The sequence below is a fragment of the Sciurus carolinensis genome, chromosome 11, assembly GCF_902686445.1.
Source record: "Sciurus carolinensis chromosome 11, mSciCar1.2, whole genome shotgun sequence".
NCBI classification, from domain to species: domain Eukaryota; kingdom Metazoa; phylum Chordata; class Mammalia; order Rodentia; family Sciuridae; genus Sciurus; species Sciurus carolinensis.
The window spans coordinates 59,757,304-59,773,006 of NC_062223.1; the positions used below are offsets into that span (position 1 = coordinate 59,757,304).

At 48.3% G+C, this 15,703-nt stretch overlaps 1 protein-coding gene across 1 annotated transcript in view; it reads right to left on the minus strand.

Moving 5' to 3' along the window:
• Otog (otogelin) overlaps positions 1-15,703 on the minus strand; it is a 79,220-nt gene that overhangs the window by 59,017 nt on the left and 4,500 nt on the right. The window contains exons 5-19 of the mRNA XM_047517925.1: positions 15,155-15,247; positions 14,859-15,013; positions 12,560-12,678; positions 10,979-11,184; positions 10,028-10,158; positions 9,681-9,787; positions 9,173-9,282; positions 8,662-8,790; positions 7,722-7,830; positions 7,383-7,429; positions 6,775-6,920; positions 4,798-4,930; positions 3,728-3,905; positions 1,959-2,083; positions 780-992 (exon numbers count right to left, since the gene is read on the minus strand). Of these exons, the coding sequence (XP_047373881.1) occupies positions 780-992; positions 1,959-2,083; positions 3,728-3,905; positions 4,798-4,930; positions 6,775-6,920; positions 7,383-7,429; positions 7,722-7,830; positions 8,662-8,790; positions 9,173-9,282; positions 9,681-9,787; positions 10,028-10,158; positions 10,979-11,184; positions 12,560-12,678; positions 14,859-15,013; positions 15,155-15,247 (2,001 nt within the window). The remainder of the gene's footprint in view (positions 1-779; positions 993-1,958; positions 2,084-3,727; positions 3,906-4,797; positions 4,931-6,774; positions 6,921-7,382; positions 7,430-7,721; positions 7,831-8,661; positions 8,791-9,172; positions 9,283-9,680; positions 9,788-10,027; positions 10,159-10,978; positions 11,185-12,559; positions 12,679-14,858; positions 15,014-15,154; positions 15,248-15,703) is intronic.

A 15,703-nucleotide genomic window follows, 5' to 3' on the forward strand; every position in this document is an offset into this window, starting at 1 on the left:
CTGCTGTCTGTACCCCAGTGTCAGATGTATTGTCTTAGGTGATACTGGATGTGCCCTAGATGTGTGCAATTTTTAAAAAATGTCCTATGATGTTCTAATGTGCAGCCAGAGTCAAAACCCACTGATTCTGTCCAATCACCCTTAGGAAAACTTTGGTTCTGAGAGGGGCACATTACCTGCAGGACTGGAATAGAACTCTGGTCTCCTGACTTCCAGTATAGTGCCTTTTCCATTTATTCCAAACTTTTGCTAAGAGCTCACTGAGAGTTGGGTCCTGTGCTGGGGATGAGGGCACAGAGATGACCAAGAAGAGGGAGGAGTGCATAGTTCAGAATGGGGTGGCTATTAAGACATGTGTTCACTTAAATCAAGGGCCTCCAAGCCAGTGCTCTTTAGAAAGAATATTCTGCCACACCAAGAAGGTGGCTCTGACTAGGGCAGTAGCAGGGGAGGTGGCAAAAAGTGGGTTGGGTGAGTTTGGGACCGACTGGACTGACAGTTCTTGGAGATGGACTGAGGTGAGGATAAGAGAAGCAGTCCTGAGTGACATGTCCCAGGTGTCAAGACCAGGTAACCAGAGGCTACTGGCAGAGATGGAAAGCACCAAGGGCTACTGGCAGAGATGGAAAGCACAGGAGAAGCTGATTGTGAGAGGCAGAGGCAGATTCAGGAGCAGGAGGTAAGGCCCAGTGGAAAGTCTAGGGGGCAGCAAACATCCAGGACTGGAGCCCAGGCACCTCCAGCCCACACCCCATCAGCACACATGGTGGGGAACTCACCACAGGCTGGCAGGTGGGCACGGAAGTTGACTGTCAGTCCATGGCGCTGGCACAGATGGGCATAGTGGGCCAGTGTGGCACACAGGCAGGGCTGCCCACAGCGGCAGGCATCCCGGCGGCATTGCTCGAAGTAGGGCACGGGGCTCAGGTATGCAGAACAAGGTGCAAACAGCTCCCCCATGAGCACGCTGCAGGACTGCACTGCATAGGAGGCTGGGAACAAGGGACAGGTGGTCAGGGGTCTAGTTTGCCTGATGTCCCAGAACTCAGCCTCTCTCACCCTGCCCACGACTGAAGGGACTGGGTTAGGGAGTGTGTGCTTGTGTGTCTATGTGTGCCTGTGTGTGTTTGTATAGAGGAGATGGAGGCAGGTGCCTCAGTGCATGATGGCTGGCAGTGTGTAGGTGTGGCTCAGTAAGTCTGAGTATGAATAAGTGGCTGGCCTTGGGCATGGGTGTAAACGGCCGTGAGTGTGTATGTGTATGCATACATTCACATCCTGATTCTACCTTGCACTAGGCATGAATCTATCTGGTAGAGGAAGACACAGTAGTGAATGCAAATAACAGAAGTCCCTGCCCTCATGAAGGAGGAGATTGTTAGAGGAGATAGTCAGTAAACAATTAATAAATACTAAATTAGAAGTGGAAGAATCTAAAAAGTGAGAGAAAACTAGGAGTGTGAGGTGGAACAGGAGAGCCAATAAAGCTTAATGCAGGTGGTCAGGAAGGCCCCAGAGAGAATACATTTGAAGAAATATGAAAAGAGGTAAGTCTTTTCAAAGAGCATGTGTCTGTCTGAGGGAAGAACACTGCAGGGGGAAGCCACCAGGAGTGCAAAGGCTGGGAGGAGGCAGACCTGGCTTCATAGGAAGAACAGTAAGGAGGTCAGGGTGGCCAGGGTAGAGTAGAAAGCACTGAGATAAGGGGATGGGCACAGAGGGCCTAGTGGGGTCACTGAGGACTTTAGCTTTCACTCAGTGTGAATGTGTATGTACATGACAGGGGTAAAACATGAGGCTTCCTATCTGCCTAGCCTCTTTCCTGTCCCATCCCTGTGGCTCCTCCTGTTCTAATCACTCCTATGAATATGGCCAACATCATTATGTCCAGAGTTCCCATCTCTCTCTCAAAGCAGTCCCACCCTCAATTCCATGATTACCCTCTGCCCCCACCTCACCGGCTTGCAGATGCACATCACAGGGGTCCAGTGGGGAGCCAGAAACCAGCGGGGAGCAGGCAGACAGTGTTTTCCAAGAATTTCCAAAGAGTTGTGGGGTGCTCTCAGGCACACCCACAGGAGACCTGCAGCCATGGTACAGCCATATTCACATACTTGCTCATGTGGACTCAGTGGCACATCCACCCACTTGCTCATATATGCACACATAGCCATAGACTAAGCACAAGCACACACTCAGAGGCACACATGTATTCACATAAATGTGACACACATACAAGCCCATACAAACCACTTGCATGCACCCCCAGTACACACACACCTTGAGCACCAAAATATGTCAGAAACACAAATAGCCCAGGCAATCTACACAGCCACATTCAAACATACAATGGATGGGCACATGGGCACATGCACATACACACAACATGCTGAGTTAGATCCAAAAGAATCTGAAAATGAGCTTAGGACCATACACTGCCTGCCTTCAGCACCCACACCAGATCTTCATGTCAGAAAGAGAAACAAGGACCATGAAAAGCACCAAACCTCACCAGGTTTCAACTTTCTCCCCTTTTCCTTCCTGAAAATTCCTTGGCTCTCCCTTTGGCTCTCCAAGTAGGACATTGCCAAGCAAGGAGCAGTGAAGGAAGAAAGGGCAACAAGCAAGCTTCCCAAACATAACCAGACTCCATGAGTCACCAAACTCTGGTGTAGGTGGCAAAGTAGAAAGAGGTTATAATCTGCCCTGGTGCCTGGTACCCACCATGCCCACATTATTGCTCCAGGGCAGTGGAAGCGCTCCTGTTACATAAAACAGTTCTCCCACCCAGAATTCACATGTAGCAGGATGGCAAGCAACCCACATGCTAAACCAAGGTCTGCTCCCACCACCTGGCCAGCTTTCCCAACATCATCCCTACCAGGCAAGACAGAGAAGAAAGCTACATTTTAAAATGTACATGCATTAAAAGCTCTCATCTTTTTCTTGTTTTTTTTTTTTTTTAATAGCAAACCTGAATTCTCATTCCTATCTAAAGAATGCCTCCTATGTTTCCTTCTGCATTGTCCAATGTATATACGTTAAGAATTGACCAGAACCTTCAGGTTCAAGATCTCTCCTTTGCTCTCCTTTCTGGAAGGACTGCTCCTTTCCCCTCTCAAGCTCCAAAATGGTGTTCACGTCTCTAAAGAGTCTTTCTCTCACTATGTCAGGTCATGGGAAACAGCTAAATTTAGGGAGACCCACAAGGTGCAAACTCAAAAGCCTCCCAGCACCAGGTAGGAAAGGCATATTGGTTATATGAGCCTGCTGGTAATGTTGGTGCCCTTGGCTTACCAGGGACTTGCACTCACCTAAATGTATTCACAGTCAGTTAAAACCATAAGCCAAATCAAACCCAGCCTGAGGTCCCCCAGTTTTAAGACTTCACTATAAAGCAGTATTTCTCCAGGTATGGTTCATAGATCTCATGTACTAGAATCTCAGTAGGTGCTTATCCAAAATTAGATTCTTGGGCCCCACCTTTTGTCAGAGTCTTGAGAAGTGGCACCCAGGAATCAGTATTTAAAGGAGCTCCCCAAGTGACTGATCTGCATACTGTCTGGGAAGCACTGCTTTAAAGAACATACTTCAATTTCAGTATAGAACAGTTAATAGTGCACGTGAGGCACAGTGAGGGCCCATAGGAGACACTTCCGGGGCGTGTCCCTGGATACTCTGCCGTAAAGGGCCATCCCCGCTTTGCCTTCTGGTTCCGGATACGTACTGGAAGTCATCCTGTGTGTTGCCATTGAAGGTGCCGCAGAGGCCCACGGTGTCCTCCACCCATCGCTGGTCCACACGCAGGTACAGCCGCAGCCCTTCCCGGTCGTAAAGCACTCGCACGCCCACGTTGGTCCTCACTCGCAGGAACACAGAGGACAGCCTGCGGATCTCAAAGGCGTCTGGACACACCGGGAAGGGGATGTAGGAAGTTTGGCCACTCTGCCCGCAACCACCACCCTGGCCCACCCCTACGCCCAGTCCAGGCTTCAGACTCCCCAGCCACAGGGTGGGTTTGGGGTTCCCTGAGAAAAACCTGTTTAATGATGGAATCAGGACCCAGGGATAACCAGATAGCCTGGGCTGAAATTTTTATTTTAGCATTCAGGTACTAACAGTTACAGCTTTGCTTTCCTAAGGAATGGTGTGTTTCCTCCTTGAGCACAAGGAGAATTCTGGAACCAAAAGTTCTCTCCACAGTGGACACTAGGAAGCCCACAATATAATTATAGATTCAATTGTAGCAAACTTAAATTTTAGATTCAACTGTACCAACTTTTACATCTTTCATGACTTGCATTTCTGTGGCCCTTTTACATGCAGTGAATCCCCACTCTTATTTTTTGGCCTGTCACTGGCTGTCCTCCTTCCTTCCCTCCCTTCCTCCCTTTCTTTCTTCCTAAAATATGGTCTCTGGTTCTGTATTTTAGTTAATGTTTTTGACTTTTCTGTTAAATGTGTTTCCTATAAGCTCCCCATAAGCCCCTTGTGAAATTGGGTACCAGGTAGAATAATAAATAAATCTAAGTACAGGGATGTGAAGGAGCCCTGTTCATGTGCTGATGAAAAGGAAAAACTGTCATACTTCTAGAAGACTACTATCATGTTGAGGTGGGAACAGACACATTTTAGGAGCCACCATTTCTGGAACGAAAGTGTCCCCTAGCCTGACCCCCATAGAACTAGAATGTGAGTTCTTCCCCATGTACATAGCAGTTCCTTTGGCCAGAGGAGCCTGGAAGAGGGCTGAATAGCCAGTTCCCAACTAGCTCTCTTGACCATTTTAAGTCATACCATCTGTGTAGGGTGGGGTGATCTTGTACTGGTCAAACAGAAGGACATCTCCTGCCTGGGTCAGTGTCACCTGCCTCCGAGGGTCCTGGTGCAGAATCACGGACACTGATTGGACACAGGCTCCATCCTGGTTCTGGAGAGAAAGAAGGGACAATGGGACAGAGTTAGTTTGTTTTTCCTGCTGGCCCAACAGAGACTTCCAGAGACAAGAGACCCAACCCAGTTTGAGGGGCAGGCTCCTCAGAGTGGCAAACAGAACCCTAAAGAATATCAGGGGTCATCTAACTTAAAACAAAATTCCCCCATCTGGGGAATGATCAGACACAAACTCAAATTGGAGGAAGTCAGTAGAATATCTTGGGTAACAAAAATGATAGATACAGATGACCCAGAGTCTAACCTTGGAAACACCAGCTCCCCAGATCTGACCACAACCCAAAACTTCAACTTCATCCTTTTATGGACACTTATATAGCTTTTTCCATGTGTCAATCCTGCACTGCATTAACAGGCAGGAAGAAGTGAGCTATCAAGTTCTCCATCTCTGAAATAGATAGTATACTTTGGGCCCATTCATACCTCCCTTCCACGGGAAGTCATGCATGCAATCATTAATTGAAACATTTCTTGAGTGCCTTCCATGTGCAAGCTACACTGTACCAAATTTTGTAGATTATTGATTAAAAAAACAGATATAGTTTCTGTCCTCAGGGAGATTATTAAATAACAGTAGGATCCAGACATTAAATAAGTAATTACAAAGTTGATTAATTATAATTGTGATTAGTGCTGCAAGCAGGGTTAAGGTACTAGAAAAGCATAGGAAGGGATCAGATTTTGACTGCAGAGATAGGAAAAACCATCCTAGGGAATGATAATAATAATGTAAAATAATCATAACAGTAATAAAATATCTATATAATATCATTATGATATAACAGCTAACTTTAATATGGAGATTCTTTGTTCAGGTGCTGTTCCAATCTCATTTACTCACCTAATCCTCATAGCAATCTGATCAGATAAGTACTACTAGCAACATTTTGCAGATCAGAAAACTGAAGCACAAAAAAATGTCATTTAAGTTGAGTTTTACATGGTGAATAGAAGCTAGTTGGGCAGAGACAAGGAGAGGAAGGAAATATCCTGTACTGAGCCTATACAAAAGCCCAACACAGGAAGACTAGCAGCACCAGAACCCACTTGGCAAAGTAGTTCAAGGTGAGGCTCAAGAGGTGGGCAGGAAGAGCTTAGGCAGAGCCTTGTAATATTTGGGTACTTTATCCTAAGTACAATAGAAAAAGTGTAACAGAGTGGCACAATAAAATGCAGTGAAATAAGAAAATGATCAGGGCTAGAAATTTTCAGAAAATATTGTACAAAAATCCACAACCATCCTTCCCAGTCCCTGCCCAGGAAGACACAAAATACCTGAAATAACTCAAAGCTATTATATTTAAAAATTATCTTCTTTGTCCAGCTCACTCATCCTCTGGTCCCATAAGAACATATCAATGGTATGGGAAGAAAGTCTATTTACTTCAGTCAAAGTCTCAGGTTCAAATCCTTATGCAACTGAAAGCTTCGAGACCTTAAAAAAAAATCACCTAATGTCTCCAGACTTCAAAAGAGAGATACAACAACATTTAGTTTGTCCTATCTGATTGGGTACAGATTTTTTTAAAAGTGCATGCAGTTCTTGGAAGTTGCATTTATCAAAACCCATGGAACTTTATAGCACAAAGAATGAAAACTAATGTATACATATTTTAAAAACTCATGTAGGAGGTTGGGAGATCCAAGGATGGAAGCAGTGTCCAAAAAATTGAACTGTCTCTACCCTGGCTCTGCCCAGAGAGAAGAGGCAGCAGACAGGGGGGCAAAGGAAAGACCTGTGGCTCTCCCCTAAATCCCACTCTCTCTAAGGCTAGTGGACAGGAGTAACTGGGAGATTAAACCTAGGAGCCCCAGCCTTACCAGGCCACATGGTGCGTTCTGCAATGTCACAGTGAAGGTGCCCGAGGAGCGGCTCTTGGCCAGGATGTACTGACATGTGGCAGGGAAAGTGTACCGCCGGCCATCAAAGGTGGTAAAGTGGATGTCACCAGTCACTGAGCACTCAGCTGAAGAAGAGAAAGGCCACTGACCAAGGGAGCTACCCCAAAGGGATTGTCTGCCTTGCAGGTCCCAAGCATGAGGATACAGAACTCTATCCTTCAGAATCAGAGTAGAGTAAGAAGCTTTCCACTTGAGAGTCCTGGTCAGGGGCAGACCAGGCCTGCCCTCAGAGAGCTATCTCAAGAAAGACACAGCCTTACCTGGGGATCTCCCTCTGAGGGGGGACCAGGCCCTGGACTTGGGGACTAGTCTCAGTTCCCCAAACTCATGAAGGGCCTTAAATATACAGGACCCCACATAACACCCTTCTGACAAAGATGAAGCAATTCCCTGGTCAGGCAAAGCAATTCTGAGGAAGCAAGGGAAACTAAGTGACCTCCAGCTGGCCTGGCCCCTGGAGTGTCCCTGCCCCATAACCCGTGAGACCAGGAGAATGGGTCAGAGTTCAAGGTGAGGGTCTGATGTACCTGGACAGATAGCAGTGCTGCACACCCACTTGCCCGCAGTGCAGGTACTGGAACAGAGACCAGGGGGCAAAAGTTACCTCTCCAGGCTTGGCTTCGATGCTAGGAGACTGCAGGGGTCCCAGAGCTCCTGCTCCCAGTCCTCCATGTTCCCTTCTCTAAAATGGGTGACAGACAGTCCCCACCCCCACCCCCACAGATTGGATCTAATGAGATCCCCAAAGACTCAAAGAAGCTGAGTGAATACCCCTGTGTCATCAGGGCTACCAGATTACAGATGGGCAACACTGACAGAAAGCCCCAGCCACCTCAGGCCCCTCCCTCTAGGCAGTGGATACAGACCAGGTATTACAATCTTCCTTCACCACAGAGCCAGGTGGGTACAGAGTCCCATGGAACTCACAGGGACACTCAGCTGGTGCCACACAGCCCCCATCCTCGAAGATCAGCCCTAGAGCAAAAACAAAGTCCTATTTAACTCACCTCTGCCTCTGTTCATGAGCCATTTATGGTTTCCCAGTGCCTGTAATAAAGATCCCCTTATGCACGTGTGTTCATTTCTGAGCCCACTTTCAAACTCTCTCCTCTAAATCCTAGGCTCAGAATTTCTTCCAGGCAATAATCCCCACTGCTCAGAGGACCACCCCCAACCTGCACACTAACTAGCTTCTCCTCACCACCTCTCAAAGGCCTGTCATGCATCTGGAACCACCCTAGGTATCACCTTCTCCAGGAAGCCTTCCCTAACTCCCCTCCTATGAATTCCTATTTCTCTCCTTGTTTGAACCCCTGAGCTGGCTTTCACCACATCATATCTTAGGCTGGAGTTAGATGTGTGTATTATCCCTGAAACCAGATCCTGATCCCTAAAATCAATGCCCACAGCTTACATATATATTTTTTATATCAGTCTTATGCCTCGCCAAATGAATTGCACACCACAGATGTGATGCAAATTTTTACACCGTGAAAAGCAAGATAAAGTAACTTTACATGGATAGATGTTTAAACAAATACACATGTGAATGAATGAATGACATATCCTCATAAACACACCTTAAAAAGCTCAGTCCCAATGAAGTTAAATATCACAATGAAATCAAATATCCTGGTGCTTTTCGGAAGAGGCCACAGTTCCACCCATATCCCTTAAGATATTCACTTATTAGTTGTCTGCTCCTTTCTTCTTTCATTCATTCTACAAACAGGACATCTCTGAGCCCCTGTTTCTTTGCCAGGCCAGACAGATGCTGCCAGACCCCCACTGCAGCCCCTAGCATACCATTAGGGCAGTAGCAGCCATCCACACAGGCAATTTCGCTGTCCACACAGGATGTCCGGGACTGGCAGGAGGCAGGGCAGCAGGTGATGCATTCATTGTAGGTAAAGGCCTTCTCTTTGCAGTGCACGGCTTGGGAGGAAGGGAGCCAGTGGCCTGTTGGCTCAGCCAGGACCCACTCTCACTCCAGGCCCCAAATGGGAATCCAAAGCTTTTGATTTTCCTGATTCTGTAGTCCCAAAATGAGCACTGTGTGCCCAGGAAATTGGCAAGGGCCTGGAAGGTTCTCAGACCAGCCTCATCTCACTCTGAGGACACAGACCAGTCCCCTATCCCTGACTCTGAACTTCAGTTTTCCCATCTGTCACATGCAGTTGAAACCTCAGGGCTTAAAGCTCTGATGACTGTGGTTCTGAATGGGGCAGAGCATTCAGCTAAGAACTGAGGATGCCACCCAAAGCCCACATCAGAGCTTGTCTGAAGCCCTCCCTGCCCACCACCAGGCTGCACCTACTGCATTGCCAGAGCTGGGTCCTCCAACCCTGCAGGGGCCGCCCAGCCTGTGCGCACGCCCGAGCGTACTCAGCCAGCGCTCGGCACCAGGTGGCTTCATCACTTCCTGATCTGTGCAAAGGAAATTGAGGGTCACATTGAAACAAGGTCTAATCTGCCACCAGTCCTGAAGCACCTTATAGAGACTACCACTACCCCTCCTCCCCCTCAGTTTGAAAGGGAGATGAAGAGGCATCTAGACATACAGATCCCTAGACTGAGGGCAGAAATCTGGATTCCAGTCTCAGTATTGCCACTGACTTGCTGTTTGATCCTGAGGGGCTCAGGCCCCTCAGGGCCTCAGTTTAATGGGGGAAGCTCTGCCCCACCTAGGCAGATGGGAATTCCAGAGCTTTGAGAAGCATATCTGGGATTATCAGACTCAGTGACCCACATTCAGAGCCCTCACCCCAAATACTGGAAGGAGTTCCTCATAACCCAACACCACACAACTCCTGGCTCCCACTCACTGGCAGAGATCACTGGTACAGCTGGCCGCAAAGGGCAGAGGACTGACGTAGGCATGGCAGACATCAAAGGGAGGCCGCAGCAGTGCCTCACACCGCTCATACACACCCTGGATGACATAAGGGCCAGAAGCTGGGGTTGGGACTGGCAGGGCCACACATAGCCCTCACTTCACCAGCCCCATAGTGAACCCTGACTTGGTCTAGAGGAGGTAGAGTATGGAGATGAGAGTGAAGGGGTCATGGGCAACCGTTGCCTGGGCCCCTGCAGCCAATGGCTTTCTAAGAACTGAACAGGAAACCAACCACAGCCTGGCACTGAGGTCAGGGGTCTCTCCCCAGGGCCAGACCTGCATAGTTCCAGGGCTTTGCTGCAGGCATGGTGGGCGAGGAAGGGAGGAGGTTGTGGGCCCTGGAGGGTGGTTGGGGACCAACTCCTGCCAACTGTGCACAAACTCAGCCACATCATCTGTCAGCTTTCCTGTAGGAGAGAATTAGCATAATCAGGGAGGGTGGGGGCAAGAGGAGCAGAGGGCTCTGAGCAAAGGCAGGTGCCAAGGAATAGAAAAGCAGTTTTGAAGAATCAGCCTCCTGAGCTGCCATCTCAATCTGAATTTCCCAGGTGAGCCATTCCCATGGAAAAGCTATTCAGGTATAATAGTCAAGAATGTTCAAGAACCTGTAGTGGCTCCCTACTGCTCCAAACTCAGAGGAGCCAATACCATGCAGCCAAGAGAGAACTGGTGTGTGAGTCTGAACAAGTTCCTCTACTTCGCTGAGCCTGATTCCCCATGTGTAGAAAGGAGAAATGATTCCCCCAGTAACTTTATTACAAAGACTACTGGAGATGGTGCAGTAAAGTGTTTAGCACATTGTGAGTGCTCAAAAGGAGTCACTTCCCTTCTTTTAGCCAGAGCCACCATGACTTGTCCCTGAGTTCTTCACTTTTACTTCCCACCCCATCCCGCTCCATAGGTACCTTCAACTCTATCTGGTTCCTTTCTCTTCTCAGCTCTTTCTAGGCCCCTGTTCCCTTTCTCCTCCCTCTGCTCCCTGGAAAGTTTTCATTAGATCTGCACATAATCTTAACAGGAATTCTTGTCATGACTATTTTTTAAGTGAAGAAACTGAGGTCCAGAGTAGTTGAGAACATGCCTAAGATCACACATTTAGCAAGAGGTCCCTGGCCTCCCACTGGGTCCTTAACATGATGACCCTAACCCCAGAACTCTGCCCCAAGTCCCCTCCAACCCCTCCCAGCCTGACCCAGTCTCTACCCACACCAAAGCCCTGAACCTCACCATAGCTGGTCACGAGGTCATCCTGGGGGTCAGCATTGTTGTTTCCACACAGCCCCTGGGTCCAGCCCAGGAACTCTGGACTCATCTTGATATAGACAGCCGAGGTGCCATCCCAGGCCAGGGTGAAGGCTGATTGGTGCCGCACAATGACATAGCCAGCAAGCTGCTGCAGATGTACGGTCCCTATCACATGTGGCAGTGGGACCCTGCAGGGCATAGCACAGCTTCAGGGAGTCTACTCTACCTCTATGACCCTGTTCCTTGACCAGAGGCCCAGCCATCCCCCACCCCATGACCTGAAGGCCCCACAAAACCTCCCCCTTGACTTCCCAGGTGCCTGGAAGAGGCACTTTACTCTTCAGAGAGCTTTCTTTCTTCTTCCCCCCGCCTCTTTCTTTTTTCTGGTATTCAGGATTGAACCCAGGGGCATGCTACAACTGAGTTACATCCCTTTAAATTTTTTTGTTTTTTAATTTTGAGAGAGGGACCCACTAAGTTGCTGAGGCTGGCCTCAAACTTGAAATCCTCCTGCCTTAGCCTCTCAAATTGCCGGGATTACATGCATGCACCACCATACTCGGCAAAAGGATTTTCAATATTGCAAACTTTTTGGCAGGAAATAAATCTTAGAGAGATTGAATTTGCCACCTCCTTTCTCCCAGATAGGAAAGCAGATATAAAGTGGACTTCTACTTTATTTATTTATTTATTTATTTTGATGGGAAACAAGAACAGAAGGTAAGAGAGGAAGAAAACTGAGAGCAAGAAAAGACATAGAGCACATGGAGCACTCCTGACCACTTTCCCAGTTTTACTGGTACAGGGACCCTGGTCAATCTAGGATTTGCCAACTTCCACTCCAGCTGAAAATCAGAAAAGAGAAACAAAAGTAGTGCCTAACCAGCTAAAAGATCTAAATGTTAGTCCAACCTTTACAGCAGTCTTAGTCTTATGCTCAACTCCATAAAGTTTGGGTACCCAGTTTCCAGATCTGAAGCAAGAGATGCAGAAGCAAAAGTCATAATTGGAAGAGCCTCTGTGGAAGCAATCTGAAGTGACATTGGACAGCAAGGGAAAGAATTCAGACAGAACCACAGTCTAGGGTAATTTAGTGTGAGGGCAGTCTTCAGCCCTCAGGTGGTCCCCAGGCATCCCTGATGGCCCAGCAAGATAACTGACATTCAAAATGACCTGGCATCATCAGGAAAGTGTGAAAATGGGAGTAGTCTGCTCAGAGGAGGCAGAACTGTGTGATCCATTTGGGAAGAGTTCCATCAAATTATGAAAGAAAAAGAAATTAAGCATGTTTATAGTGGTAAACCCAAATCTATGGAAAATTCTGCCATCTTCTGTACCTTCTGTATGGAAACCCACAATCTAGGGGTTCCAGAAAACCACGAGGGCCTTAACTTCCTGCCAACCCCCACTGACACCCAGCTGATCAGACAGCAAGCTTATGCCCTGATGGTGGAAAGTGCTGTTTGTCCCCTAAAAACAATTTCCTTTAGGCTTGAGAAGGGCAGATGTCCCCTTCCCAGTGTAGGAATGGAGGATGGCTCAGGGTGGAAGAGTCATAGTTACCTCATGCCTCCATGGGTGACTTCCTTGTCCAGATGGATCTCCTGCTCACCCGCAAGGAAGAGGCTGACAGACCTTGAGCAGGTGTAGGGGGCGGAGCCACACTGTGGGTCGTTGTGCACCTGATTGGAGGGTTCAAAGGCCAGTTCGTAGGTTCCTGCTACAGTCCTGGCCCTGAGCTGCGCTCCTTGTTGAGCTTCTGTTTACCACTGTGGGCCAAGCACCTTTCCTCTATGGCCTCTCCTAGTCCCCACAGTACCACAGGAAGGTTGGAGCTAAGATTATCTGCATTTTAGAGAGGAAGAAACTGCCGCACAGAGAGGTGGAGTGATTAAGGTTGCACACACAGGTTGCAAATAGTAGAGGCAGGATTATAAACCAGTCTGCCTGGATTGGATTCCAGGGTTCCCTTCAGACCGTTGTACCATCTCTCTGTTTCTGGACGGGTTTATTTATCCTTCCTAGGTTGTCCCATCAGACTGATGGCAGTTTATGTATTCACACCATTCCATGCTCACACAAAACACAGTCACACACACCCATATATATACTCACAGGACACTTTCAATGCACACACCATAAGCACACTGCACTCCCCTCCCCACACCGCTGGTGGGCAGAGACCAGCTCCCCTGCACATGCAGGCACACACATTGCTACAATGCTGTTTGTCACACGTACCTTTTCTCTGGCAGTTCAGAAGCCATAAACCCACTCGGTAGGATGGGGTACCCAGAGCTTAGGGGAAAGGTGTGACAGTGTCTTCCTGCCATGTCCAGAAACCCTTCCCAGGAACCAACCTTCCATTAGATTACTGTTAGGTGTGGTTAAGCAAACTCAAGCCACCTCAACTAGGAAAGGGAGCTATGAAAGCCACCCAAGGTCTAATTAAAAGTTTTCCAAGCATTTTTGACCATAACTCACAGTAAGAGATACATATATAACTAAAACCAAGCTTAAAATTAATATCATGTGATCCTACAATATATACAATCAGAAAAATGAGAAATTATACTCCATTTATATATGATTTATCAAAATGCATAAATGCACTCTACTGCCATGTATAACTAATTAGAACAAATTTAAAATCTTTTTTTTTAAATTAATAGCCATATTAATGTGCAATACATCCTTATATTTTCTTTCTACTTTTTAAATTCTGGGTATAAACCATTAAGTTGTTTCATAACCCATCTACGTGTGGCACCCCATTAGTCTAAGTAATTGTCACATGTCCATCACAAAATGACAGTCATGAAAAACTCTGATGTGTGATAGCCCAAGGCAGAGAGGAGAGAATTGGTCATGCCCCAGTCCATCCAGGACATGGCCTCCAGGGCAGCCTTGTGGTACAGCTATTCCTGAGGCAGAAGGATAACACCCAGCTGGCAGAGTGGTGACACTGAGTGCTAGGATCTCCCCAAATCCACAACCCTTTAACCCAGGCAGAGCTGGTTCCTTAGGTAGATTTTTTTCCAGGTGGGTATACTGGCCAGAAGGCAACTCCCCATTCAACACGTGGGTGGTGAGGAAATCAGGTCTGCAAAACAGTGCCTCTCACACACGTATTCATATATTTTACAAACTTTTACTGAGCACTAATCCAGACACTGGAAACACCAAACAAAATACACAGCTCCTAGCCTAGAAAGTTTTTGGTAGAGGATGAAACCCAGAAGCAGGCCTTGTAAGAGACATACAATGGTGAGGTTAACCCAGAGAGGGGCTACTGTACCAGCATGGAAGGTCAGCACATCCGGGTAGTCTCTTTAGAGGCAGTGACTAAATGAAGTCATCTGGGATCTCCACCATCTCCTCTAAGGCACCATGCCTTAATACCCAGAATTCCCTTTGCCTAGAACATCCTCATGTCCATCCCCACTCCTGCTGCTCTCCCTTTTGCTAACTCCAATTCTTTCTTCAGATCCCAACTTAAATGTCTCTTCTGGTGCCCAGTTGTATTTGAAATGATTCACTTCATTTCATGTCTGTTTTTTCCACGTCTGGTTTTTGTTCTCAAGGTCTCCCACCATCAAAAACCTTGCACCCGGAAAAGAGTACAGTAGCACTCAAATACTTGAGAAATGAATGAATGGCCAGCTGTGGTGAGGGTTGGTGGGTGAGCAGGAGCTGTGGAGCCATGGCTCCTTCCAGGTGCAGACTCCCTGGGCTGCAACTGGCTGTGATGGGGACAGGAAGGTGCCAGCTTCTCCAGGACGAGTGGAGCTCAGGTCACCCCAGCCTCCAGGGACTGGTGGAGCTTTCTGGACAGACGGGGGCGGGGGGGGGGGGGGCTCACCTGGATGGAGAAGCTCTGCCCCTCAGGTTCATGGTGCCCCACCAGCGTGTAGCTGCCCTTCCCAGAGAGGTAGTAGTAGAGGCCATCAAATGTCTCCACATGGTGCTGCCCCCATGCCCGGCAGATACTGTCCCGCTCAGGGCCGGCATTGTACACTGAGGCAAGGGAAAGAGAGCCTCTCTGCACAGCTGTGCTAGGCACCAGGCTGGAGGATGGTGAGTTCCCCTCAGCTTAGTACTCCAGTCCTCAGGCCTACTGTTCCTGCCCCCCAGGATGAGGGTACAGCCCAGACTCACCCATCTGGCAGCGTGGTCCACTGGCATTGAAGCGTCTACAGTCACAGAAAGCTGGGTGCACACACTCACCCCCATTGAAGCAGGAGAACAAATCTGCAAGAGAGACACAGAGGCATCTCCCCATGGAGCCAAGGTGGGCAGAACCCAGTGATACATACCTCCTCCTGCTGGGCACCAGGCCCCAGTCCTCCCAGGCTGCATGGAATCCAAGTCCCCATCCCTGGCAACCTCAATATTCCCTTGCAGCTGGCTTGAATGGGGGCCTTTTGGGGTGTCTCAGACTGCAGCCCTGCCCACTCTGTAGCAAGCAAGCTGGGTGGGTCCCAGAGGCTTTGCCATTAGTATGCACCAAGAGGTCCCTAGGCTCAGGCCTTCAATTCTCTAAGCTAAAATCCTGGCTAGCAGGCAAGGGAGCAGAACTGAGAAAATGGAGCATGTTGGGCGAGCAGGGGGAGACTGCACGGAAGATCCTCAGGTAGTATTCTTCCTCCATGCTCCACAGGGCAGGGGATGAGGAGAGGACCTCATAGGTAAAGCATGTAGTGAGAA